Below are 27,775 nucleotides of genomic sequence, written 5' to 3' on the forward strand. Positions count from 1 at the left end.
ATGTATATATGTATATATATATATATATATATATATATATATATATATATATGTATATATATATATATATATGTATATATATATATATATATATATATATATATATATATATATATATATATATATATATATATACACATATATATATATATATATACACATATATATATATATATATACATATATATATATATATATATATATACATACATACATACATACATACATATATATATATATATATATATATATATATATATATATATATATATATATATATATATATATATATATATATATATATATATATATATGGCGGAAAACTCACACAAGACTGAAAAAGCAATTTCTGCTCTTGCACCCCTCTTTAAAATAAACTGCTGGATTTTAAGCCAAAAGAACTGTTGAGTTTGATAGAACAATATGTCTATATGCTGCCATAGCAGATTCATGGCACAATAAGCCCCCGAACTATTTTTAATTGTCCATTTTACCCTAGAAGCCCCTGTTTACAGACGTCGCGCAACCGCTTTTGTTTCAACCTAGCCATAAGAAGAAGGTTAGTAATCGTATTTATTATTCAAAATGTCATTTGTAGCTTAGAATCATTAATTGATGTCTAATATTTAGTTAAAAAAATAAATACTTTAAAAAATTATTCACTCGCATATTTTAAACTTTTAAACAAATTATGTCACAACGAAAAAATTGGCGTCTGTAAAAAAGTCACGGATATCTACCTCATAAGTATCGCTTAATTGTATTTTTTTCGTTACTGTCACATTTCCCCCAATATTTTAGATGATAAATAATCGATCCAAACAAAGAAAAATTGGGGGAAAAAAAACATTTAAAAGGGTAAATATATGAAAATAAAAATCTTGACCCCTCCTTGATGTCTTCGATTTCTGCATTGCAACCCTTGTTATATTATCATGTTTCACCCATAAAAGCCCCCAAAAATCCAGCTGTGGGCATTCACAGTTGTGTCTTGACACTCGGTGATACATGCTACAGTTTTTGGATCGAAACAAGGTAAGTGCGCGATAATATCTCGTTAAAATCGTGGCGTCTTTAATTATGCTCTCGCGTGCTCTCGCCTCCAGTTAGGGTTTTGCTGTTAATTTTTTTTTTTTTTTTTTTTTTTTAAATGCCCTCCTGTTCAAAATTTTTCTTCCCTCACAAGTGCATATCGGACAATTTTGAAAATTGGGCAAATTGGGGGTCTCAGAGTGGAACTTCAAGTCACCTGAGTGTTTTCCGCCATACAGTATATACAGTGCCTTGCAAAAGTATTCGGCCCCCTTGAATCTTGCAACCTTTCGCCACATTTCAGGCTTCAAACATAAAGATATGAAATTTAATTTTTTTGTCAAGAATCAACAACAAGTGGGACACAATCGTGAAGTGGAACAACATTTATTGGATAATTTAAACTTTTTTAACAAATAAAAAACTGAAAAGTGGGGCGTGCAATATTATTCGGCCCCTTTACTTTCAGTGCAGCAAACTCACTCCAGAAGTTCAGTGAGGATCTCTGAATGATCCAATGTTGTCCTAAATGACCGATGATGATAAATAGAATCCACCTGTGTGTAATCAAGTCTCCGTATAAATGCACCTGCCCTGTGATAGTCTCAGGGTTCTGTTTAAAGTGCAGAGAGCATTATGAAAACCAAGGAACACACCAGGCAGGTCCGAGATACTGTTGTGGAGAAGTTTAAAGCCGGATTTGGATACAAAAAGATTTCCCAAGCTTTAAACATCTCAAGGAGCACTGTGCAAGCCATCATATTGAAATGGAAGGAGCATCAGAACACTGCAAATCTACCAAGACCCGGCCGTCCTTCCAAACTTTCTTCTCAAACAAGGAGAAAACTGATCAGAGATGCAGCCAAGAGGCCCATGATCACTCTGGATGAACTTCAGAGATCTACAGCTGAGGTGGGAGAGTCTGTCCATAGGACAACAATCAGTCGTACACTGCACAAATCTGGCCTTTATGGAAGAGTGGCAAGAAGAAAGCCATTTCTCAAAGATATCCATAAAAAGTCTCGTTTTAAGTTTGCCACAAGCCACCTGGGAGACACACCAAACATGTGGAAGAAGGTGCTCTGGTCAGATGAAACCAAAATTGAACTTTTTGGCCACAATGCATAACGATATGTTTGGCGTAAAAGCAACACAGCTCATCACCCTGCTTTCACACTCAAGTGGTGGCGCCCTTGCGCTTCCTCACGCGAAGAAGAACACGCTCACGTGAAGAAGAGCGCGCTTACACGCGAAGAAGAAGAAATGCCGCATCAAAGCGAGTGAGCGAGTTAGTGAGAAAGGGAAACACTGCCACGAGCCTACGTTCTTTGTTAATGTTTGTAAAATATCTACAGAGGCAACGCCTGTATGTATCATCTTCTGTGTTGTTGTTGTGTGTTTCCACTCGCGATCGGACACTTAAATCCAGTTGTGCAGTGGTTTAAACGATGTGCTAATGCTAGCGAACGCATGCTAACTGTTTGTTGTTATTGTGTTAGCAGCTAATCATCGCTGATTTACGTTGATGCAAACCTGTTTGTTATTGGGGACGAAATTGATTTATTTCATTTCTATTTTTAGTTTCAAGTGATGGTTGAATAAAGTCAGCAAATTATACCAACGTCTTCTGCATCGTCATTTGGGAGTTTAGCTAGCTGTATAGCCAGGACTGAGCCTTAGCGTCTCGGTGGGGACAGTGCAGTCTATTCCCTCCCGATGCAGTTATCTCCACCTTGCAATGACTGCAAGTCGCTTTGTTGTAATTTTTCCTCGTGAAGTGAAGACACACTTTCGAGCATTCGAACCTACGTGCTGTCATTGTTATGTTTACGGCGGCAATGCTCATGCTAAACTATCGTAACCTTTCATTTTCACCCTTTTTCCTGGTGAAGTGTAGCCAAACTTTGGAGCGAGTGGTTCTTGGCACCATGCTAGTTTGATGCGTCTGGACAACAAGACATGTCACGACGCAATATGCGTCTTTAGGGATCGTTAAGGCTTTTTCATTGTGATGTCGAGGCCTCGAAACACTCGGAACCGGTTTGGAATTGGAATCGGATTTCGATTCCCATCCCTACTAACTAAACTATATGAACTATTCCCATTTTTAATTTTTTTTTTTTTTTTTTTTTTTTTACAGAAAACATCACTAATGAATCGTTCTACCATAAATCTAACATTGTGTGGAACAAAATACAGTGATCCCTCGTTTTTCGTGGTTAATGGGGACCAGAACCCGCCGCGCTAAGTGAAAAACCGCAAGTCTCTGGCAAGATCAAAGCTTACCTGTCTGTCAATCATCGTTTACTTTAATAAGCTCCAGTTCACTCTCTGACGAACAAAGAGCAGGTGGAGGGAGGGAGAGAGCGGGCGTGAGAGTATGCGATCGGCTCAGGACATCTCATCTGTATTTTTCATTTTTTTTATTGAAAAAAAATCCGCGATGGACTGAGGGCGCGAAGTTTGAAGCGTGAAGTAGCAGGGGATCGCTGTATGTTTTTTAGGAGGTCCAAAATATTAATTCTTAACATTATGGTTATGAATTCACAGGACCCTTTTTTTCAATGCTAATCCTCAAAATGTTGACCAAAATGATGAAAAAAAAAATAGAAAAGAAGAACTCTATGTACGGAAAATGCCCCAAAATGGCAGTCCTAAGGCCAAAATAGGCAGCTTCCTGTTCAATTTGGGTAATTTGTCTTTTAGACTTTCTAATACTTGCTATATACACTTCCATGGAGTTGATGGTTGAAAATGGGGTACATGTCTTTTAACTTTCCATGGGGTGCTGGCGAATAAGATGTTGACCCTCGCAATGCACACATTTATGAGTTTGGTGAGAAAAAAAAATGAATAAAGATTCAAAGAGAGCCAGTAGGCAAGCTTTGATGCGGCCACCATACCGATGGTGACGCTACAAAATAAAAGAAAGAAAAATCAAAGCTTTGCAAGCCCTCATGGGGCCTACGTAACCTTGTCGTGTATATTGGGTGACTTTAAAGGTAGATTTCTCCAGAAATTCTGAATGGAATGACATCAATGGAGCATTTCTTTTAGTGAGTCACAGGTTTGTTAACTTTCAAGTCTTGGGAGTCTTCGAAGTGTTAGAAGGAGATTCTTCCGTGGGAACTCTTACTAGTAATAGCTTGCATATTTAAAAAAGGCACAAAAATAACAAGGGAGGTTAAATTTGGTAAAATGGTCAGTATGGCCTGACTTAACTCTTAATATGGCAGTCATTTAACTCATTGGCTGCCATTGACGGTGCTGGATGTCCAATTAATTTTTTTAAAATCATAGAATATGAATGATCACTGTCAGCCTGCTCCAGTCAAAATGCATTGGAAGTCTTGCACCGTCATTGGCACTGAAAGGTGAGCATTCGAGATTTTATGTATAATTAGAGTGATAATGGGGGTCATAGCTAAAGGTTATTTCTGTTTTTTTTTCATTTCATTGTATTGAAAAATACACAAATAAATACATAAATAGATGAATAAATGATAAAAGAAATATACAGTGGAACCTCTACATACAAAGTTAATTCGTTCTAGGACCTTGTTTGTAAGTCGAAATGGTCGTGTGTCGAGCAGTATTTTCCCGTAAGAATAAATTATAATTCCATTAATTCGTTCTACTGCCCGAAAACCTACACTAAATCCTTAATAAATACTGCTGGTACTATTGTAAATAGCAATTACACAGAGCAAAATAAATAAATTATGAATAAAAAAAGTAATAATGATATAATAATGGTAATAATAATACCTGTAATAATGTAACAAATCGGGTTCTAATGTGGCGAATGTGTTTTGCGTGGTGTACATGAACGCACTGCGTGGCTGATGTAACAGAGTGAGAGAGGACTTTTTACTTTCACTTTTCATGTTCAGCTGCGGCGGACAGTAGGCATGTTGTCTTGCGCAAGTTCTGAAACATATGATTAAAAATTTTACGAATTTGGCGATTTTTTTGGGATGTTACAATCACAATAATTGTCACCTTAACTTATAAAGACTGGCTAACGCCGGTCGGGTGAGGACCGTCGAGATACTAGACATTCTACGGCTGTATTGTCGAGCCAGTTCACGGATGTGCACACCACGCTCATATTTTTCTATCATTTCCATCTTCATTTCAATGGTAATCCTAATCTTTTTCATGTTTTCACCACCTGCACTAACATTTTTTGAACCCATCTTGATGTCTCTCACAAGAAAATCCGCCGTGTGTCCGTCTTGCGGGAAAACAAACTGTGGCGCTGTCATAAATCGGCGTATTTGGAGCATGTCGTCAGATGTAGAAAACAAACAGCGAATCAAATTTTACGTCGGATGTCGAAAAGATTGCGTGTCGAAGCGATCGTATGTCGAGGTACCACTGTATACCATAATTGTGTGGACGCCACAATTGTACTACAGTGATCCCTCGCTACTTTGCGCTTCAAACGTCTCGCCATCAGTCCATCGCGGATTTTTTTTTTTAGTTAAAAATTTTTTTTTAATGCAGATAAGCTGTCCCCAGCCATTCACACAGTCTCCCTCTCGCTCCTTCCCTCTCCCAGCTCTTTGTTCGTCAGGCAGGCAATGCACGTGCACTGGAGTTGTTTATTAAAGTTAATGGTGATTGATAGATGAATGTGTTTGATCTTGCCAGAGTCATTAAGTTCTGAAGCGCCGCATGTGTAAATTAGCGTTTAACTTGTTAAAAAGTTGCTGGGGCAACTCACTGTGCGTAAGTGAGAAGCTCCGAGCAGATTTGAGTAGACTCTCTCAGTGAAGCATTTAATAAAGACAATCATTTTTCTACAACTATTTTATTCTTGTTTTTTTTTAAAATCGGTGGGACAGTTTAAAGACATGTTTAAAACTCACATTTTTACATTATTACATTCGAATTGCTTTAAAAATACATGTGTTAAAATATATACGTAGCTATAAATACATTTTTTTAGTCATACTTTGGGAAAAAGGTGAAAAAACATGTGTATCTCTTTCCAATGCTAAATACATTGAACACACACACACACAAAATAAACGCGCTACTTTGCGGTTTTTCACTTATTGCAGCAGGTTTTGGTCCCCATTAACTGCGAAAAACGAGGGATCACTGTATACCTTTATTATATCCATCCCTGCAGAAAGGCTCTTGTAGTTTAAAACCAGAATTTTATTTTCCTGATGTGTGATAGTTGAGAAAAACATTAATAAAAGCCTGCATTTCCAGGAAAGACAGACATGTTGACAGCGAGTGGGTATAACTGACAACACACAATGGCTACAATGTTAAGCGGTGTCATTTTTTTTTTGTTTTTTAACATTGTTTTCACTATTATCATAGGTCTAAGAAATTCCTGCTTTGCATACCTAAATGCATTTACACAAAGGCCATTTAGGTTTTGCCTTTCGCTTTAAGTACATGAGTAAAATCATCCATGAAAATAATCTTTCGATAGTGCCTTTTGATCAGTCATGACAGTGGTTTACAAATATAAATTTCACAGACAAACTGGAGGAGACTCTCTTCCACTGCTTGGTTGGATTTGGTGTCCATTTATATCATGATCTGTATGTATGAACATGTGCAAGTTGTTTTAATCAAACCACCCTCAACTTCAATTTCCCAAAGTTGTGATTATTCCACCTGGCAGCGCATCAAAAGAACCCCGGCGCCAGGCGCTCTGTGACCCGCGGACCGCCAGGCCGGGCCGGAGAACAGGCTGCCGAGCTCGTTGCCGCCGCCGCCGAGCCAGCGGAGCTCTTAGCGCTGCCTCCCCGCCCCCAGCCCATCTGCCTCCCTGTGCCTCAAGTCAATTAAGCAAATGGAAATGGCAATTAATTAACTGTGCAAACACTTTGATTAAAGAGCCGACAATCAAGCTCGGGGGCGGGGCCAAGTGATGCTGATGTGGACCTAATGACTCCGGGCTTATCACAAGGGAATAGACGTCACTGACTTTAGCTCGGGGGGCCACAAAATGAATTATCGATGTATCGCTTCAAAAATAAAAGTGGAAGTGCATACTTACACTGCAAAAAGTCAAACAGAACTGAGATTAAATCTCTTTAATCAAGGCATAACTTGTCTGCCAAGATATTTCTTCTTACTCAGCGGTTTTTGTGCAAGAACATTTCACTTGCTTCAAGCATTTTTTTAATCAGGTATTTCACTTGTGCGGATACCGTTAACTCATTAGCTGCCGTTGACGGCGATGGACGTCCGATCCATTTGAACTGAGAAAGTCCGGTCATTCGCTGCCAGCCCTCCCAGCTCAAATGGATTGGTATAACTTTATAAAACCAGTATTTCCCCATTTTCTTTTTTTTTTTTTCTTTTTTCTTTTTTTTTTTACAGAATAATGCTTTTGTTTTTCACTGTACTTAAAGCCAAAAGTTGAAGAAGCTCTCGCATCATACCGTTTTGTTGTTTTTGTGTCCTCCAGCTCCGATTGGCCCTCGGAAGACCCCTTTGATGCTCCTCAGCTGTCCATCGCGCAGGTGGGTGGAGCTGATCACGATGTAGTAGCACGCCATTGGAAGCTCCTCGCACACTTTTCCCGGACTTGTACTGAGAGCGGAAAGCGTCTTCCTCCTCCTCCTCGTTGTCCTACTTGAGTGTCATCAAACACAGAAAAAAAATGAACACGAGTTGACTCCCCTCGGCTTCTGCTGATGAATTCTCTTTCTTCTGCAAGTTTCTCCTTTAAATATTTCACTCGTCTCTTGTCCTGAATGCGCCTCCTTCTCTTCTTCCCACTGGTGTGCGCCCCATCTTTCATTCATCAGTTTCTCCCAAATGTTGTCAAAGACTCCTCCAGCTGCAAGCTCAGCTCCTTATTTTCCTTTTCTCCACTTTTCCTTTCCTGCTACTCTGTCCTGTCAGCGTGAGCTCACAGAAGAAGAAGCATGGTTTTCTCCAGGTTCCTGCGAGATGCTGCTGCTGCATGTGTTGAGCGGCCGGCTCTCCTCGCACTGATCTGTGGCTGCGTGGCGAGCAGAGTGCTTTGCTCCTCAGTTACCCGCCGTTACCATCTGCCCTTTTTAACGCATGGAGTGCTGACGCTTGCTCTCTCTCTCCCGCGATCCCCCGCCATCCCCTCCTCTTCTTGCTGCCTTAATCATCCAGAGCTCCATCCCTCTCCTCCTCCTCATCTTCCTCTTCTCCAGCCAAAGAAAGCAAGCTCCACCTACCGGCGAGCAGGCATGCAGCGTGGACAAATTCTCCTTCTACTCAAAGCCGCCTGAGCAATTATTCTATATCCTTTATGTCCGGCTTAAGATCCATGCCCAAGTAATCTCTTTATCCTTGTGGGCGAAACAATTCATTGCAGTAGTATGAGACATCTTTTTTCCATACCATGCACGCAAGTAGGACAACTTTGGCAAACTACTAAGATGGCTACATGCAAGTAATTTTTTTTTACATGCAACTAATGAGGCAAAACTGAACTGGTTAACATGTACAGTGGGGCAAATAAGTATTTAGTCAACCACCAACTGTGCAAGTTCTCCTACTTGAAAAGATTAGAGAGGCCTGTAATTGTCAAGATGGGTAAACCTCAACCATGAGAGACACAATGTGGAAAAAACCCAGAAAATAACATTGTTTGATTATTAAAGAATTTATTTCCAAATTAGAGTGGAAAATAATTATTTGGTCACCAACAAACATGCAACATTTTTGGCTGTCAAAGAGGTCTAACTTCTTCTAACGAGGTCTTACGAGGCTCCACTCGTTACCTCTTTTAATGGCACCTGTTTTAACTCATTATCGGTATTAAAGACACCTGTCCACAACCTCAGTCAGTCACACTCCAAACTCTACTATGGCCAAGAGCAAAGAGCTGTCGAAGGACACCAGAAACTAAATTGTAGACCTACACCAGGCTGGGAAGACTGAATCTGCAATAGGTAAAACGTTTGATGTAAAGAAATCAACTGTGGTAGCAATTATTAGAAAATGGAAGACATACAAGACCACTGATAATCTCCATCGATCTGGGGCTCCATGCATGATCTCACCCCGTGGCGTCAAAATGATAACAAGAACGGTGAGAAAAAATCCCAGAACCACACGGGGGGACCTAGTAAATGACCAACAGAGAGGTGGGACCACAGTAACAAAGGCTACTATCAGTAACTCAATGCGCCGCCAGGGACTCAAATCCTGCACTGCCAGATGTGTCCCCCCTGCTGAAGCCAGTACATGTCCAGGCCCGTCTGCGGTTTGCTAGAGAGAATTTGGATGATCCAGAAGAGGACTGGGAGAATGTGTTATGGTCAGATGAAACCAAAATGAAACTTTTTGGTAGAAACACAGGTTCTCGTGTTTGGAGGAGAAAGAATACTGAATTGTATCCGAAGAACACCATACCCCAACATCATGCTTTGGGGCTGTTTTTCTGCAAAGGGACCAGGACGACTGATCTGTGTAAAGGAAAGAATGAATGGGCCATGTATCGAAAGATTCTGAGTGAAAATCTTCTTCCATCAACAAGGGCATTGAAGATTAGACGTGGCTGGGTCTTTCAGCATGACAATGATCCCAAACACACAGCCAGGGCAACAAAGAAGTGGCTTCATAAGAAGCATTTCAAGGTCCTTGAGTGGCCTAGCCAGTCTCCAGATCTCAACCCCATAGAAAATCTGTGGAGGGAGTTGAAAGTCAATGTTGCCCAACGACAGCCCCAAAACATCACTGCTCTAGAGGAGATCTGCATGGAGGAATGGGCCAAAATACCAGCAACAGTGTGTGAAAAGCTTATGAAGAGTTACAGAAAACGTCTGGCCTCCGTTATTGCGAATAAAGGGTACATAACAATGCATTGAGATGAACATTTGGTATTGACCAAATACTTGTTTCCCACCATGATTTACAAATAAATTCTTTAAAAATCAAACAATGTGATTTTCTGGTTTTTTTCCACATTCTGTCTCTCATGGTTGAGGTTTACCCATGTTGACAATTACAGGCCTCTCTAATATTTTCATGTGGGAGAACTTGCACAAGTAGTGGTTGACTAAATACTTATTTGCCCCACTATACAATAGAGATACGAGTGATACGTTTCCTGATGCGAGTAAACTGACTTTTTAGAGCAGTGGTGTCCAAACGACAGCCCCCAAACCAGTTTGAATTGGCGCGCGGCAAATTATGATAATTTAACCCTTTAAAGTCCTGGCCCATTTTGTCCGATTTTGTATGCCTTTGATGTTGCCTTTATATTTCAAAGAACAAATTGTTCACAATGGTCTGGTTGGGTCCCTTTTTTCAGGACACCACAACCTTCATGTCCAAACTGTTGTTTTCTTCACCGACCGATTATAATTGACATTTTGGACCCAAAAGAAAAGGGGAAAAAAAAAAAAAATTGTCAACATTTTTAATACTGATGTCCTATTGCCAACCAAATATGCTCAACGAACCATTTTGAAGCTTGATAGTATTTATTGAACTTGTAGGATAAACATTAAACAGAAAAAAATAAGACTGAATCGATTTATATTTGATAATTCAACAAAAATCGCAGGTATGGTCATAGGCGTTTTTGGCCTTTATACTATGGTAAAAACGTTATATACAGTAGACCAGTGTTTTTCAACTTTTTCTGAGTCCCGGCACGTTTTCACATTGGAAAAATCTGGCCGCACACAACAAACAAACAAAAAATTTTCCAAAATTACTTTCTATATACTATATTTAATAATAAAATTATTTCTCAATATTTATTTATATGTAGTCAGTGTGAAAATTGAGCCTGTTTAGATGAACACAAAGGCGATATCCTAGCAGGAATTGAAGACACACACACAAAGCTCTTCAAGAGCTCTCAGTCCCTCTGTTTTTTATCTTTTTAAAGCGGTAAGGCTTGAAAAGCTTAGAATTATCAGACACGAGGATTTTAGCAATGTCTTTAACTGCATCAGGGCCGAGTATCTCGTCGATAATGACTTTGCAGGCAGGTAGTATTAATGTCTCTGCCACACTGTGGGACGTTTTGGATTTAGCAAAAAGATCAGCAACAAGATGACTGGCTTTGAGGGCTTTCTCATTTCTTCAAAAGAAAGTTGCCTGGTTCTCTGTGTTTTCAAGAAGGTGAACAAAATAGTCCATTGACTTGTTTTGAAGCGACAGGTGTTTCGTTTGTAGATGACCTTTAAGCTTGCTTGGCACCATGGCGCTGTTAGATAGCTGCTCGTGACACATTCAAGAACTGCTCGGTTTTCTTGCCATCGGCCACCGTTCTGATGTCCTCGACAATGTGTTGGACTAAAACACAGAGGGAGGATTGATGATCGTCACATATGGATAAAATGGAAACGACACTTACGTGTACAGGTAGTCCCCGGGTTACGACGTACCTGACTTGATTGAGTGATTTCAACTTTACGACGCCTGAGTCTTGTCGTTTTGTTTTTTTTAATGTTGACTTTTGTTTTGTGATTCATGCTTTTATTTTGGCGCAGGAAACATAGAGCAGGTTGTACTTCTGCAGGCGATAGCATTTACACACCCGCCAACCCCACACACGGCACACTTACACATGAGGAAGAAGCCGAGTGAAGAGGTGACAGCCTGCGCGCACATTTTTTGCTTGTGACGCATCCGGAGGCGACGGCTGCATACAACCCCTTTTGTACAGTTTATTGTGCATTTTCAATTGCGGTTGAGTACTTGGGGCGAGTTTATGTGATTGTTTTTGATGATGTGCTGACGCTAACTGATACACGCTAATGGTTTGTTATTGCTGTATTAGCAGCTACGTGTAAACGCAAATTTGAACTGTTATTGAAGATGAGATTGATTTAGTTTCATTTTATTTTAGGTTCATTCTGCAAGTGTTGATGTCATGAGCAGCTGAATAAAGTCAACAAACCACACAGACGTCTGACATCGTCATTTCGGAGCTTAGCTCGTTGTCTAGCTAGGACTTGGCTCCAACGTCTTGGCGAGGACAGTACAATGATGTATAATACATGTTTTTTGATAGTTTGGGTTTTTTAAATTTAGCAGGTGATTTGAGGTATTTAAAGGGTCAATTCAGATTTACGCGGGAATCCGGGTTACATTGTCAGCGCAGGAACGGAACTCGTTCGTAAACAGGGGACTACCTGTATATCGACACTTGATGAGTCTAATCAAATGATGTACGGTAGACGTGCTGGGGTTCACGTTGTCGCGGACAGAGGGGTGGCTGATGGCTAGAAATCCGAGCAGTTCTTGAACACGACACGAGAAATACCTCGCTCATCTGCACACGACCGAATCCTTCAGCCTACTCCTTCTTTCCTACTGCAACTCTGCCAGACAACGGAAAAAAAAAAAAATGCGGTATTGGATGTTTTCTCGCAGCACACCTGACATGTGCACATGGCACACTAGTGTGCCGCGGCATGTTAGTTGAAAAACACTGCAGTAGACCAACAGTGCAAACTAGTGTACATATAACTAATTGTATATTATGTATATATATATATATATATATATATATATATATATATATATATATATATATATATATATATATATATATATATATATATATATATATATATACATACATACATATATATTAGGGCTGTCAAAATTATCGCGTTAACGCGCGGTAATTAATTTTTTAAATTAATCACGTTAAAATATTTGACGCAATTAACGCACATGTCCCGCTCAGAAAGTATTCTGCCTTTTGGTAAGTTTTACAGCAAGACTTTTTGTGCTGTCCAACAGCGAACTCTTGTGGTCGCTTTGCGACATGGTTTATTGTTTTCTTTCCAGTTCATTATGGCTGCACGACGTCTCGGGCTGATAATGTTGTGCTTATATGATCCTTGGACAAGATTTGTCCGTAAGTATGGTTGTTGTAAAGAATGCACATATTATGTTAGTAAGCGAAATGTTATATTTTTTGTATGAGACGCTTTTTGTTTATGTTTAGTGAACCTGTATAGCGTGCTAAGCTAACGTTGTTGCTAATGCAATGCTTGTGTACTTTTTTTTTTGTAGTTTTACGACGGTCTAAAGAGGACAACGGTTTGAGGCCATTTTATTAATAAATCAGATGAAAAAGGAAGAAGTCTAATTATTAAGGCATCGTTCACTAGCTGTCTAGCTTTGGAAAAAGTAGACGCTTCGGAGTGAGGACAGCATAGACAGAATTAAAAGACAGTAGAGTGAAATGCCCACTACAGTCCTTTTGTACCGTATGTTGAATGTATATATCCATCTTGTGTCTTATCTTTCCATTCCAACAATTTATTTTACAGAATATATATATAATTTACAGAAAAATATGGCATATTTTATAGATGGTTTGAATTGCGATTAATTGCGATTAATTACGATTAATTAATTTTTAAGCTGTAATTAACTCGATTAAAAATTTTAATCGTTTGACAGCCCTAATATATATATGTATATGTATGTATATGTACATATATATATATATATATATATATATATATATATATATATATATATATATATATATATATATACAGTCATGTAAAAAATTAGGACACCCCATTAAATATTCAGTTCTTTGTTAAATGTTCACATATCAATGTCTGATATTGTTTTTCTTTATCTCTGGAAAAGAAAGTGATTTAATTGCAGGTAAACAACAATAATTAACATAGTTTTACTCATTAAAACAAATATATCAACAAAATGCATATTCTAAATGAGGAAAAGGTTAGAACACCCTACCAACTAATAGCTGGTGTTACCCCCTTTGGCTGAAATACTTCAGTGAGACCTATTTTGTAGTCATCTACCAGTCTTTGACATCGGTCTGAAGAAAGTGTGCCCCCATCCTCAACGGAGAATACTCCCATATGTGAGGTATTTGAGGTTTCTTGCATGTACAGCCTGTTTCAAGTCACCCCACAGCATCTCAATGGGATTAAAATCTGGGCTTTGACACGGGCACTCCAGGACTCTACATTTCTTCCTTTTCAGCCAGTCCTTGGTGGAATCACTGGTATGCTCTGGCAAACTTAGTAGTACAGTATTTTCCAGACAGCTGATCATACTGTATATTCTTTTGAGATCTTCTGAAATCCCTTACCAGACTCATAATCATCTAAAATATTCTTTCTGAAGGCCTCAAACAGCTCCTTTGATATCACCATGGTGTTTTCTCTCACTTCAACAGTCAGGGGCACACCAAACTGAATGTGAGGTTTAAATAAGGCAAGCCACCTTCAAAACACTGGGCAATGATGTTCTAATAATGTACACCTGATGTGATACCCCTATGTGTGTTTTTAGCCATTTTAACTGGGATTGAATGTGGGGGGTGTCCTAACTTATTCCCCAACAAATATTCCATTTATTTAAAATTACATTATACAGAAAGTTATAAAAACATATTTTTTTCAGTTTTAATTTTTTAGTTCTATTACTTGAATCTCTCAAAATTGTTAAAATGCATGTTAAATATTCATATGACTAAATATGTTCACAACACACAAGCTTCCATAGGGTGTCCTAATTATATATACAGTGGGGCAAATAAGTATTTAGTCAACCACTAATTGTGCAAGTTCTCCCACTTGAAAATATTAGAGAGGCTTCTAATTGTCAACATGGGTAAACCTCAACCATGAGAGACAGAATGTGGGAAAAAAAACAGAAAATCACATTGTTTGATTTTTAAAGAATTTATTTGCAAATCATGGTGGAAAATAAGTATTTGGTCAATACCAAACGTTCATCTCAAAACTTTGTTATGTACCCTTTGTTGGCAATAACGGAGGGCAAACGTTTTCTGTAACTCTTCACAAGCTTTTCACACACTGTTGCTGGTATTTTGGCCCATCCCTCCACGCAGATCTCCTCTACTCCTCTAGAGCAGTGATGTTTTGAGGCTGTCGTTGGGCAACACAGACTTTCAACTCCCTCCACAGATTTTCTATGGGGTTGAGCTCTGGAGACTGGCTAGGCCTCTCCAGGACCTTGAAATGCTTCTTACGAAGCCACTCCTTTGCTACCCTGGCTGTGTGTTTGGGATCATTGTCATGCTGAAAGACCCAGCCACGTCTCATCTTCAATGCCCTTGCTGATGGAGGGAGCTTTTCACTCAAAATCTCTCGATACATGGCCCTATTCATTCTTTCCTTTACACAGATCAGTCGTCCTGGTCCCTTTGCAGAAAAACAGCCCCAAAGCATGTTTCCACCCCCATGCTTCACAGTAGGTATGGTGTTCCTCGGATGCAGTTCAGTATTCTTTCTCCTCCAAACACGAGAACCTGTGTTTCTACCAAAAGGTTCTATTTTGGTTTCATCTGACCATAACACATTCTCCCAGTCCTGTTCTGGATCATCCAAATGCTCTCTAGCGAACCGTAGATGGGCCTGGACGTGTACTTTCTTCAGCAGGGGGACACGTCTGGCAGTGCAGGATTTGAGTTCCTGGCGGCGCATTGTGTTACTGATAGTAGCCTTTGTTACTGTGGTCCCAGCTCTCTGTAGGTCATTCACTATGTCTCCCCGTCAGTCTTCCCAGCATGGTGCAGGTCTACAATTTTGTCTCTGGTGTCCTTCGACAGCTCTTTGGTCTTGCCCATAGTGGAGCTCGGAGTGTGACTGACTGAGCTGTGGACAGGTGTCTTCTATACCGATAATGAGTTACAACAGGTGCCATTAATACAGGTAACGAGTGGAGCCTCATTAGACGTTATTAGAAGAAGTTAGACCTCTTTGACAGCCAGAAATCTTGCTTGTTTGTAGGTGACAAAATACTTATTTTCCACTGTAATTTGGAAATAAATTCTTTAAGAATCAAACAATGTGATTTTTAGTTGTTTTTTTTTCCACATTCTGTCGCTCATGGTTGAGGTTTACCCATATTGACAATTACAAGCGTCTCTTATCTTTTCAAGTAGGAGAACTTGCACAATTGGTGGTTGACTAAATACTTATTTGCCCCACTAATACATACAATCAAGCTTCTCAATCACACACATCGATATACGAATATAAAATATTGATAGTGGGAGGGGAAAAAAATCAAATACAACATTGAAAAAAAGTCTTTTCAAAAATATTAACAATAAACTAGTTCAAAATTTTCAGGCATGCCATTCAGTTTCCCCTCGAAGAATACACAGGGCTTCGTCATACACTACGTCACACTGCCATCTTCCGCCATTTGCGCACTGTTTTCAGCCTGTCACTCTTCTTGCTCGCCGATTCATCTGAAGAACACAACAAATCTGTCCCATCGTCTTCCTCGAGTTGATGAAATAATGCATTAGCTTGCGCTAAATTTAGTTTTCGATGCATTCCTCACGTTTCAAAGTTGCCCGCTCAATCCAATCAGCTGTCGCTCGCTACCTTGCATCCCTGTGCTCAGGTGACGCCTCGCTCGGTAGTACATTAAAAATGTTCACATTACCTCTGTCCTTTGTGACCTCACAACGGCTCCAGGGATATGTACTTTTTCGTGGTGGTTTCGGTTTTGAAAAAGAAATTATGGAAATATAGCAATAAACATGCAGCGTTTTAATGTTTATTTATGAGAGCAAAAAAATCTATAAAACTCGACATTATTTCCCGTTTTACTACATCGATTGACTTGAGTAAAAACGAGAGTGAACTTCAACTTCCAAACTCTCAAGCGAGACAAACCACCAGCACATGAGTGACGTAATTACAACAAAAGTCGCAGCACCTGTGGGCACGTCCCGCGAGTTTTAAGGGTTAATTTAATATGACCCACACAAGAAGCTTGAGCTCATTCTCCACTCTCGTCTACTTCTCAGTTCAACACTAGATGGAGCTAGTCACTTAAACAGCACTTCTGCATTAAACTGCTAGGACGGAGTGATTCCTCATTCCTTCTTTCTGTGAAGCAACAGCAAACATTTGACAAACAAATGTTAAGAGAACATGCTGCAAATGGCAAGGCTAAAACATATGTTGAAATCATGGCTGGAAAATTTGTTGAATTTCAGTTGATGAATATGAAATCAGAACTACCAAAATAATTTTGATGAGTCTCAATTAATCTTAAGAACTGATTACCGTATTGGCCCGAATATAAGACAGCCCTGATTATAAGACAGGGGTGGGCAAACTATTCCACAAAGGGCCGCAGTGGATGCGGGTTTTTGTTCATACCCATCATGAGGACAGCCTTTCACCAATCCGGTTTCGTACAAGTGCAATCAGTAGATTTCAGTCAGGTGCTTCTTGTTTCCACTGATACCTAATTGGCTAAACTGTCTGTGCCGAATAAGTTTGAACAAAGACCAGGACCCACTGCGGCCCTCGAGGACCGGTTTGCCCACCCCTGTTATAAGACAACCTACTCTTTTTCAAGACTCAAGTTTGAAAAAAGACTTTTTGAACACCAAATTAATTTTTATACAGAAAATAATTGCAGTACATCTAAAACAAATGATTATAACAATACGTTTGAGAGAAAACGCATGTTATTTTGCCTCATTCAAATCTTAAATATCTGAACATATAAATATGTAAAGTGCAATTACATTCGTAAATGAATGGCTTCTGGTTTTTGAAATCTAAATAAACCAATCTATTGTGATAAAACAACAAAATTGCAACAACTGCATTAACCATCAAAGTGAAGTCTTTAACTGTAACTGTAGTCTTGAAACAAATCTGAATAAGGATAACATTGCAATAAAATAATGCAAACTGGTTAAACTTGAGAGTAGCTGAAATCTTTCATGACAGAACATCGCTTCAATGATATCTGGCGCCATCTAGCGTTGTGAATGGGTATAATGTCTAGACAGCGAATATAAAACGACCCCCACTTAGTCTTGTTTCAATGTAAAAAACACCGTCTTATATGCGGGCCAATAAGGTAAAACTGATGATGCTACACGCTTATGCATGTAAACAGACAATTCCGCATGATAAAAACAGAATATTGACCTTAACCCAAATATTGTCATGGCAATGTGACTTTAACCCGGATGTTGGACAATGATTCAAGATAGGACTGTTTTGAATTACAAGCAGAACACAAAAACATACACCCTAAGGCACCACTTTAGTACTACTAGTGAACCCATGTGTTGCTGTTCTACTCATTGGCTAAATATTCCTGAAGTGCATACTAGTAAATATACCTGAAGATGGATATTGGATAAATACTGAAACGCCTTTCCACATCACTAATAACAGCAAGGATTAAGCCTAAGCAAAACATTTAATGTTTAAAGACAACTTACAAATGCATATTCACACCAGACTACAAGGCATCCTCCAATTATTTATGATACTGAACATTCTGCGGCAGATTATGTATTCATAATAACCCTGTTGGGATCAAAAAAATTATGCAGGTTGGTTACCACAATGTACAGTATACTTTGCTCCTGTGTACAATAATTTCCAAGCGTGTGACTTTGTTTGTTGGTTTGATTGTTTTTCCGGGGATAACATAATGAAAATACTAACAATCGGGATGTAAAATTTTCATATAGCCAAGTCAAAGTATGAGGACCACTTGAAGATACAGCCACAATGTAACATGAATTGCTCAGATTCCAATTAGTCATGGAAAGTAAAAGACCGGAAGTGGAGTACACTTGCTGTGAAATGGCTGGCATTTTCGGGAAGTCTGCTATGAAAATGTCTGGCAGTCAATGATTTGATAATTGGTTAAAATGTGACAAATTGTTACGTGCGTAATCCGCTTAACACATAGAAATACGAACATGATCCCAATAAAAGGACTAAACTGATCTCGAAGGCAGATGGACCAGCAAGTGCTTCCCATACATCAAACCGCACTCTGGTAGTCTGGTTTGCGGTTGGTTTTGCTAAAGTGTATTATGGGAAATGACTGACTGAGGGATGATTGGCGGCGTGAGACCATTTGCTTCCTCTCCGTAAACCACGAGTGGAACAACTTCATAACCGCGGATGAGCCTTTCAAACCACACAAACCCGACGGGAACTTTCTGAAAGCCAACAATAGCAGCACAAAATGTTCTTTTGGTCATTGGCGCTTATTAACCTTTCCACAGGACATCATTAATATGCACTCACAGGCCACAACATTAGGAACACAAACCATCAATTTCCGAGAGCGCCTCATTAAGGTAGCGGATGACACGCAATGTCACAGTGAGGACTCACAAAGTGGATTGTATATCCATCACTGTAAATGACAGTGAATAAGTTAAAAATATGTAAATATTGGGATTCAAGACAACTGTGTCTTTAATACAGGTATAAGCAGTGGCGATGCTGGGGTCTCTTATGTATAAGGCCACATAAAACCTTTTAATAGAAAACCATTTAATAGTACAAATAAAGTCAAACAAAATAAACTTAACACACTTAAAATGACACATTGAAATACAGTGGGGCAAATAAGTATTTAGTCAACCACTAATTGTGCAAGTTCTCCCACTTGAAAATATTAGAGGCCTGTAATTGTCAACATTGGTCAACATCAACCATGAGAGACAGAATGTGGGAAAAACCAGAAAATCACATTGTTTGATTTTTAAAGAATTTATTTGCAAATCATGGTGGAAAATAAGTATTTGGTCAATACCAAAAGTTCATCTCAATAGTTTGTTATGTACCCTTTGTAGGCAATAACGGAGGCCAAACGTTTTCTGTAACTCTTCACAAGCTTTTCACACACTGTTGCTGGTATTTTGGCCCATTCCTCCATGCAGCTCTCCTCTAGAGCAGTGATGTTTTGGGGCTGTTGTTGGGCAACACGGACTTTCAACCCCCTCCTCACCCCGTGGCGTCAAAATGATAACAGGAACGTTGAGCAAAAATCCCAGAACCACAAGGGGGGACCTAGTGAATGACCTCCAGAGAGCTGGGACCACAGTAACAAAGGCTACTATCAGTAACATAATGCGCCGCCAGGGACTCAAATCCTGCACTGCCAGATGTGTCCCCTGCTGAAGAAAGTACACGTCCAGGCCTGTCTGCGGTTTGCTAGAGAGCATTTGGATGATCTAGAAGAGGACTGGGAGAATGTGTTATGGTCAGATGGAACCAAAAAATAACTTTTTGGTAGAAACACAGGTTCTCGTGTTTGGAGGAAAAAGAATACTGAATTGCACCATACCCACTGTGAGGCATGGGGGCGGAAACATCATGCTTTGGGGCTGTTTTTCTGCACAAAAAGGATTGCTTCAATCAAAGATAACTTTTTCGATGAAAAATTAAGTGTTCAAACGCAAATTTTTCAATCTCAAATATTTTTTCGCATTCAAAAACTTTTACTGTCATTTTTTTCTTTTTTTGCTGAAGTGATTTTTCTTTTTGAAAAGATATATTTTTTTGAAGCAACTTATTTTTTGATTGAATAATGACAAAAATGTCCTAGCCAAAATGTGGCCCAAACACAAATCAACATTATTTCAATCCAAAAAGTTGCTTCAATCAAAAAAAAAAAAAAAAAAAATACCGACTTAAATTTAAAAAAAAAAAATCATAGTAAAATAACTTTCGCATGCATTTTTTTGAGTTTCAAATTTATTTTTGCATTCACTTTTTTTTTTTTTTTGATTGAAGTGACTTTTTTGGGTTGAAAATATGTATTTTGATTGAAGAAACTTTCTTTTTTCTTTTTTTTTTTTTTTTTTACTGAAGCAACTTTTTTTTTGATTGAATAATAAAGACACAAATCTACCTCCATATGGCTCCACCCAGCGGATACAATTTTTGAATGGGGTAACTACATTGGCATGACACTGGCGGGCGTACCATATTCAATGGATGACGATCTTGGCGAAAAGTATTGCCTAAGCAGCCTGATTTAGAATTCCCCTCAATAATGATGGGAAACAAAAAAACACTCATTGTCAACTTATTATTATAAATATTCTTGTAAGTTAATTTTATTGCTGACACTGTGTTTCGGGGTCATCAACATGTTGTGCCCCCCCTGCCCCAAAAGTCAAACTCTGCCTATGGGTGCAAGGGTGGAATGTGCTAATGTGCTTCAAATGGTATTGAACACCACACAATCCACAGGCTTGAGTCGATTGACTGTAAAGGTGAACAATGTAAGATTTGCACTTCATTTATTCATGAATTGGCCATAATATTTCAATAGACGTTAAAGAAACGGATCTCAATGGTTAAACGGAGATTTATCCAATTTAAAAGATGTTTTACGAGTCACAAATTTGTTCCTGTTTTGCGTCCATGTTCATCATCAGCCAATCACGATACCGGTTTCAAGTCTTTGTCCAAGTTGCCACCGCTCTGTACGTCCAGTAAACTCAGGCTGTGCCAACTTTGACAAACAGTCTGAAATATGTCTACCCGGTCAAGCAAAAAATTGTCCTTACGAATCTTAAAGGATTAAAAAAAACAGGAGAATAAAAGCAAGGATATGCATTCATTTGGCGTGGTTGTGCAACGAACGTTATTTAGCATGTGGATTCATTGACCGGGGCAAAGTCTTTACGCGTGTATATATTTAGTCAGTAATTGAAATTACAATGTATGGAGCAACTAAAACGTCTTTGTGGATGTTGTCAATGCATTATCAAATGATATACTAGTATTTCTTTGCCACTTTGCTTATACATTTAGAACAGTAGCCCTCCCTCACTTCAGTCATGGTGACATAAACTAACTTGGCCCTCGTATCACGGCTCTTATAATCGTCATTACTAAATATTGGCATTATTACATTAAAAATATCTTGCATGAAAGTTAAAAACAAGATATACCTTCTGCAGAGGACTCGTTGCTTGTCACTTCTTTTGCTGTAGGTTCTCCAATGCGAATTGGTATTATGGCAACCTGGAGGGGGGAGGGCATGTTGTGCTGGTCAATATTTTGATCTAGTTGCAGTACTATTTTTGGCCAGCAATCCTACATTGATCACCTTTAACTGTTACTCTTCTACCTGACAGGAGAAACTAGTTTGCCCAGTGGAAGGTTGAATCATCGTAGACAAAATTCCAAAACATGCATAACCTGGACTTCGATGGCACAAAAACTGACACGTCGTATTTTACGCCACGATAATGCAAGGGCCCAACAATAGAACAATTATGGTTGATTTAGGACAGGTTTACAAGACAACAATCTTACACAAAAATGCAAAAGTGGCATTTTGCCGTTATTTTAATTCTAAATTTACACGACCATTATTTGTGGAGGAAACAGTGTGCACACGGAAGCGCAAAAGTGTAGGTAACCTCCGATTTACCGATGTAATATGCATTCCCAATGTATAGGTGGCAGCACCAAAAAAAGCCAAACTCCCACGGGTGACGGAGCATACCAACTCTTTCAATAACAGAGGAGTGTCCCAACACCTTCCCTTCTGCTGTTTCCTCTTTCATCCTGGTCAAATAACATGGCGAAGTGCATCAGGCTGTAATTAAAGGGTATGAAACGGCAAAGGGGGTGTGAGACATCAATAGAACCGTTATGTGCCAAGTAGGCATGTGCCGGTATGAGATTTTGACGGTACGATAACCGTGAGCAAAAATACCGCGGTTTCACGGTATCACGGTATTGCAATTATAGCTCCAAAATGTGTTATTTTGAGATGTATGGGTTAAAAAAAAAAAAACTTCTTTCCATTGAACAGGATTTTTTTTTTAGAACATAGTTGCAAATTGGAATATAAATGTATTGTTAAAATATATAAATTATCAATTAAAAAAAACAAATTTTAAATAAAATTAAAATATAACGTAGACTATACCCACAGCCACAGCTCAAGTTGCTCAAGTTTAGAGCAAGAACAAAATAATTTCTATAAAAAAAGTAAAAACTCTTTTGAATAAAATTTTTTAAAATTTATACTGCATAATTTTTTTTTGAGGATTGAAAAGCTCAAGTTTCGCCATTTTCAGCCACTGTGTCAACTCGAGTCTACATGATGTCATGCCTTTGTGTTAGAAAGAACAAAGAATTCAAAAGTTAATAAGTTAGTTAAAAATGTATAAGTTAGTTAAAATGTAAATATTGTTGTGGAAAGGTTTCATCTTAAAAATAATAATAATAATAATAATTGGGAGTGAGACCTCTCCTTGATCCAGCGAACGTGGATTTGTGCTTAGGGCAAGATCATCTTTCCTCAATTAATGATCTTTGATGCTATGCCTTTTTTCCCCCTTCATTCAAGAGAATCATGCTTGTTTTCTCACTCTGCGGCTGTAACACTCGACGTAGTTGCTCTCCCAGCTAAGCCTAGGCTAACATTCGTCTTTTATAAGCTTTTAGTATCAAATTTCAAAGGAAAATATGTGTTTTGTTTTTGGCGAACTCATAGTGCTAATCTGTTTAGCTACTCACACATGGAAAAATACAATTGTACAACGTTTTAAATGTATTCATTCTGTATATTTTACTTACCACGATTTGAGAGCTCAATAAATTGAAGAAAAGAACGCCTTATGTTTGGAGTATTTGTTTAGGGTTCGCTGGCTGTTTAGCCGATAATCACTTTCACACGCAGCAACAAACGGGAGGGGGTGAGCGCTGCCGCGCCACGCCACTTCTGGCTGGATTTTTGACACATTAAAAATGGCGAATACCTTACTACGGTCTGACGGAAAATTTTAGTGGTTTTGAAACCGCGACGTTTTCACACCACGGTAAACCGTGAAACCGGTAACCGGCACATGTCTAGTGCCAAGATAACAAATATTGATAAAGTTAACAAAAAAATCAATCACATTAATGAGCAATTATCGAAAATAGATCGAAAATGACGAACATTTCCGAAAGTGTTCCGGAAACAGCCGAATGGGGCCGGGACGTCACTACAAGTGAATGAAAGTCGAGGCGGAGCCAGGTGCCATTGTTTTTTATCGACGAGAGAGTAGCGTTCGGGTTTGTTTGACCAAAACATCACTAAAATGGTTCAAAACTGCTGTGCCATGTGGTGTACAAATAGCTATTTATCGGAATATAGTATCCATGAGTTCCCGAACGCGAAAAAAAAAGCTGGACTACGCAGACAAAGGGTAAAGTTCGTCCGTGCAAAGAGGGCTAATTTTCTAGACACAGCCTCCGGCACGCTTTTCTGTGGTGCGCATTTTCCACCTGAAAGCCTCTCGAACTATGGACAAGTGAAATCGGGTTTTGCTAAAAGATTGCTGCTCAAAGGAGATGTGGTGCCTACCATACACGCGCAGCCACCTAAATGTCCCGAGATATCAAGAAAGAGGACGATGACTGGCAAAGGAGGCTAAGGCTAAGCAAAGGAGGGGAGCAGCCAAGCTCGAAATGGCCAGAGTGAGTACTCTTTTATAATTAAAAAATATCACGCATTGGATACAGGACTGGACACTTGTATAAATTATCGCTCGTAAAATATATAGAACAAATCCTCTGATCCCATTCATATTTGTGTCTGTTGGCAGAGCGAAAAGCTATGATAGCGCAATAAATGATAATTATTCTATGCATTACTTTATTTCGCGGTCACGGTGTATCAGCTTTACAAAAAGAAATGCAAAACAAATCATTGGTGTTTCCCACACGATCTGCTGCCGATGTTTCATCAGTGTCATTGCTCCCCTCAATGACCGTTTCATTACACTGCATTGGCGTTCGTTTGGGCTTAAACACCGATTAAGGCTTCGTAACTCTCCTCGTCACCATTAGATGAACATTCGTTACGTCCTTCTACGTTGGATTCATCGCTGAAATTAGAAACGAAATTGTCTGCCATCATCGCCGCCATTCAGTATTAAAGCACTGAGCCTTTTTCTTGTTGAAGAAACACCCCTCACTGTCAATTCTGAATTCTCTTTTATTGACAACGAGGGGTGTTTCTTCATGAGGGAACCTGGAATATGTGCAGGACGAACACAATGCATCAGCATAAACAGCTCAAAACACCCCTAATTCTCCCCTCACTAGAAGGAATTATATTGATGCAGACAGGCGCTGCCCCCCTAGTGGCCGGTGGCACTCTCTTCACTTGTAGTGACGTCACGCACAGAATCTGCCAGATCTCGGGCGCTGGTCGTTTTAGCTTGACAATCGAGCCAAATTTCTCTCATTTTCTTGTGTGTAATTACACGAAGTGGCATGATATGAATACAAAATTTATGGATAAATGATGGAATATTAACATTTTCCCAGGGCATGACATACTCTTTAAAGTAGTGAATAGTTGACTAGATTCTTGAATAATGTTGAACTTAGGCCAGGTACAGAGGTGGGTAGAGTGGCCAAAAATTGTACTCAAGTCAGAGTAGTGTTACTTCAAAATAATATGACTCAAAATGTAACCAAAAATGTACTCATGTACAAGTAAAAAGTATTTGGTGAAAAGAATACTCAAGTAATGAGTAACATTGCTAGTAACTGCTTACAAATTTGTTTGATTTTTTTTTTTTCTCAGCACAGTTATCCATATGAACTGTTGTTACAATGATACTGTGTATTAACCCATTACATAACTACATTAAGCCAAAGTCATAAAAAAATATATATATATATATTTTTTTTTAATCATTGAATTCCGGCGAGAGAAAAAAATGACAGAAATGAAGCATTATTCCTCCAAAGAGCATGAGTGCCTTCTAGTGGAGAAAATAGTTCCTAGGTTGAATAGTGAATATTTCCTTCATAGTTACTATTATAAAATTAAAAAGATCATATTTCCGGTTTTCTGTGGTCAATCTGTGCCAAATAAAGACTGGGAGAGAGGTTAAAATCTGCGCTTACGAGTCATGTTGTGGGCAACGCTGTATGTCAAATACTTCATTTTTTACGGTGCTTTAAAGATACCATGTGATGGACAGGCTGGCGTGATCATAGAACGGCAAGCTTGTGTCTGTTTGGTATAATGGAGTCATGTGATTATTGTTGCGACGTCTCATTGTGGAAATTGGTAGAGCTACTCTTGGCATCGCTAGCAATAAATAAATAAATGAATCTAATCGGAAGAATAAAGAGGAACAATGTAATGACTTTTGTATAGCCCAAGTAGCGGAGTAAGAGTAGCGTTTTTTTTTTTTTTTTTTTTTTTCAAAAATCTACTCAAATAAAAGTATGGCTAAAACTACTCTTAGAAGTGCATTTTTCTCAAAAAGTTACTCAAGTAAATGTCTGGCCGTGTACAATGCTGCTACTTGAAAACATCTTTTCATACATTGACAGACTGTCCGAGTGCATGATGTCATCAGTATCTTCACCCTTTTCATTGACAGATCTTTTGGAGCATTATCGTCATCTACTGTTCTGGAGTACGGAAATCCATTGTCACCCAAAACTCACTTTTGCATTGTCAACTGTTTAGACAGCGGCGACAGGGGGGGAGCGTTTTCAAGATTTCCACCCTGGAAGGATTTTTCAAATGTTTGCGTTTTCAGCCCCCCCAAGACGCCGTCGGCGTGTAAACGATAGGGCTCTCTGGAAAAGTTTTTGCGTTTTCACCCGTTGCCGTTTTAGTGAAACGGCCCCTTAAAAATAGACCTTGGTATGAAAATGATATGAAAATAGCATTTTCCAAATAACAAATTCGGGCCACTTATACTGGATTCCAAAGTACTTAATGTGAATCCATTTTAGCAACACCAAAATATGTCAGGAAAACTGAAAAACTGTTGAATTTTTCCAGCTCCACAATTGAGTACTACATAATTCTCATTCTTGGCACAAGTTTTCAGCAAAAATCTTCAAAGGTTTTCACACACAAATCTCCAAATTCACATTCTTTGAAGCTCTTTAAGCATTCCGGACAGCAGTTGTACCTGAGTAAAGAATGCCGGCCAGCTTTGGAATCCCCAATACGCCCACAAAATCCAGCTCAGATGACAAACAATACAATAATTGGGAACATGGCTTCTTTAAACTTTATATTTTACGGGGTTGAATTGCAACATTGGCGCAGGGAGTCGGGCCGCAGAAGGATTGTCGGGACCCCCCTAGAGAATCTCTCTTTCTCTGGCGCACTGAGCAAATATTGCTGCAGAGCGTTGAGGAAAATAAAGGCCACTCTAAGCAGCTTATCTGATGAATTCCCCTCCCATGATCCACTGCTGTAATAATAAGCTTAAAAACCTCCCCTAAGCGTCGCTAGATTCATTTAACACAAATGCAAATGTCGCCTGTTTAACTCCTTGCCGGGGTCTCTATTTATTTACTCTTTGATTCTCTATAAATGCACACATTATGTAAGCAGCCAACATATGTTTGCAGAGTGCGTGTGCAGGCTGTTTGGGAGATAAAGAGGAAAATGTCAAATATGCACTTTGCTAGTGTTGTGCGTATTAAACGAATGCCTGCTTTATTTAATAATACATCACACAGGCACACGGGGAGCAATAAGAGAACTCGCAGCGGCGGAGCGGCAAGCCTGAGGAGAAGAAGAAAATGTTTTATCCCTGTGAGAGGATGGGATGTTTTGCTGCTTTATGATAAGAGTGTATGAACTCTGACACGCTCTGCTGGACCATGAGATGGTCAAACATGGTGGATGGAGAAGCTCTAAGTGTTTTTACTTGACTATCTTTCACAGTTCTACTGCAATAAGTCCAAAAAATATAAGTATAAAATAAAACATTCATAGACTGCAGCTGGGAGGCATTTCAATTATTTCGTGTGCATAGTTATTTTTATACATTAGCGCAATTTCCCAAGTACAATACTAGCTGATTTCTAAAAATATCATTGAAAACTGATGGTGCATGTTAAGCCTGAGCTCCAGCGAAATTAAGTAAATTTGTCACAAAGTGTAATGTTTAACAGTACCCAGGGTTGTGAAATAGGTGTTGCCTCATTCGAATATGATAAGTCTA

At 39.0% G+C, this 27,775-nt stretch overlaps 2 protein-coding genes and 1 long non-coding RNA gene across 3 annotated transcripts in view; 1 reads left to right on the forward strand and 2 right to left on the reverse strand.

Annotated features, from left to right (window-relative positions):
* The window catches only part of LOC130923191 (uncharacterized), a 117,158-nt gene extending 108,598 nt beyond the window's left edge, over positions 1-8,560 (reverse strand). The window contains exon 1 of the mRNA XM_057848707.1: positions 7,449-8,560. Coding sequence (XP_057704690.1) covers positions 7,449-7,565 — 117 coding nt within the window. The 5' untranslated portion in view covers positions 7,566-8,560. The remainder of the gene's footprint in view (positions 1-7,448) is intronic.
* On the forward strand, positions 4,043-27,532 carry LOC130923195 (uncharacterized). The gene is made up of 3 exons (XR_009064668.1): positions 4,043-4,088; positions 7,475-7,529; positions 27,288-27,532. It is a non-coding gene; the product is annotated as an uncharacterized LOC130923195 (long non-coding RNA).
* Positions 10,073-27,775, reverse strand: part of LOC130923193 (dual specificity protein phosphatase 19-like) — a 49,953-nt gene continuing 32,250 nt past the window's right edge. Inside the window, exons 6-7 of the mRNA XM_057848712.1 lie at positions 21,731-21,803; positions 10,073-11,301 (exon numbers count right to left, since the gene is read on the reverse strand). Of these exons, the coding sequence (XP_057704695.1) occupies positions 11,216-11,301; positions 21,731-21,803 (159 nt within the window). The 3' untranslated portion in view covers positions 10,073-11,215. The remainder of the gene's footprint in view (positions 11,302-21,730; positions 21,804-27,775) is intronic.

This window comes from Corythoichthys intestinalis, chromosome 10, assembly GCF_030265065.1.
Source record: "Corythoichthys intestinalis isolate RoL2023-P3 chromosome 10, ASM3026506v1, whole genome shotgun sequence".
NCBI classification, from domain to species: Eukaryota; Metazoa; Chordata; class Actinopteri; order Syngnathiformes; family Syngnathidae; genus Corythoichthys; species Corythoichthys intestinalis.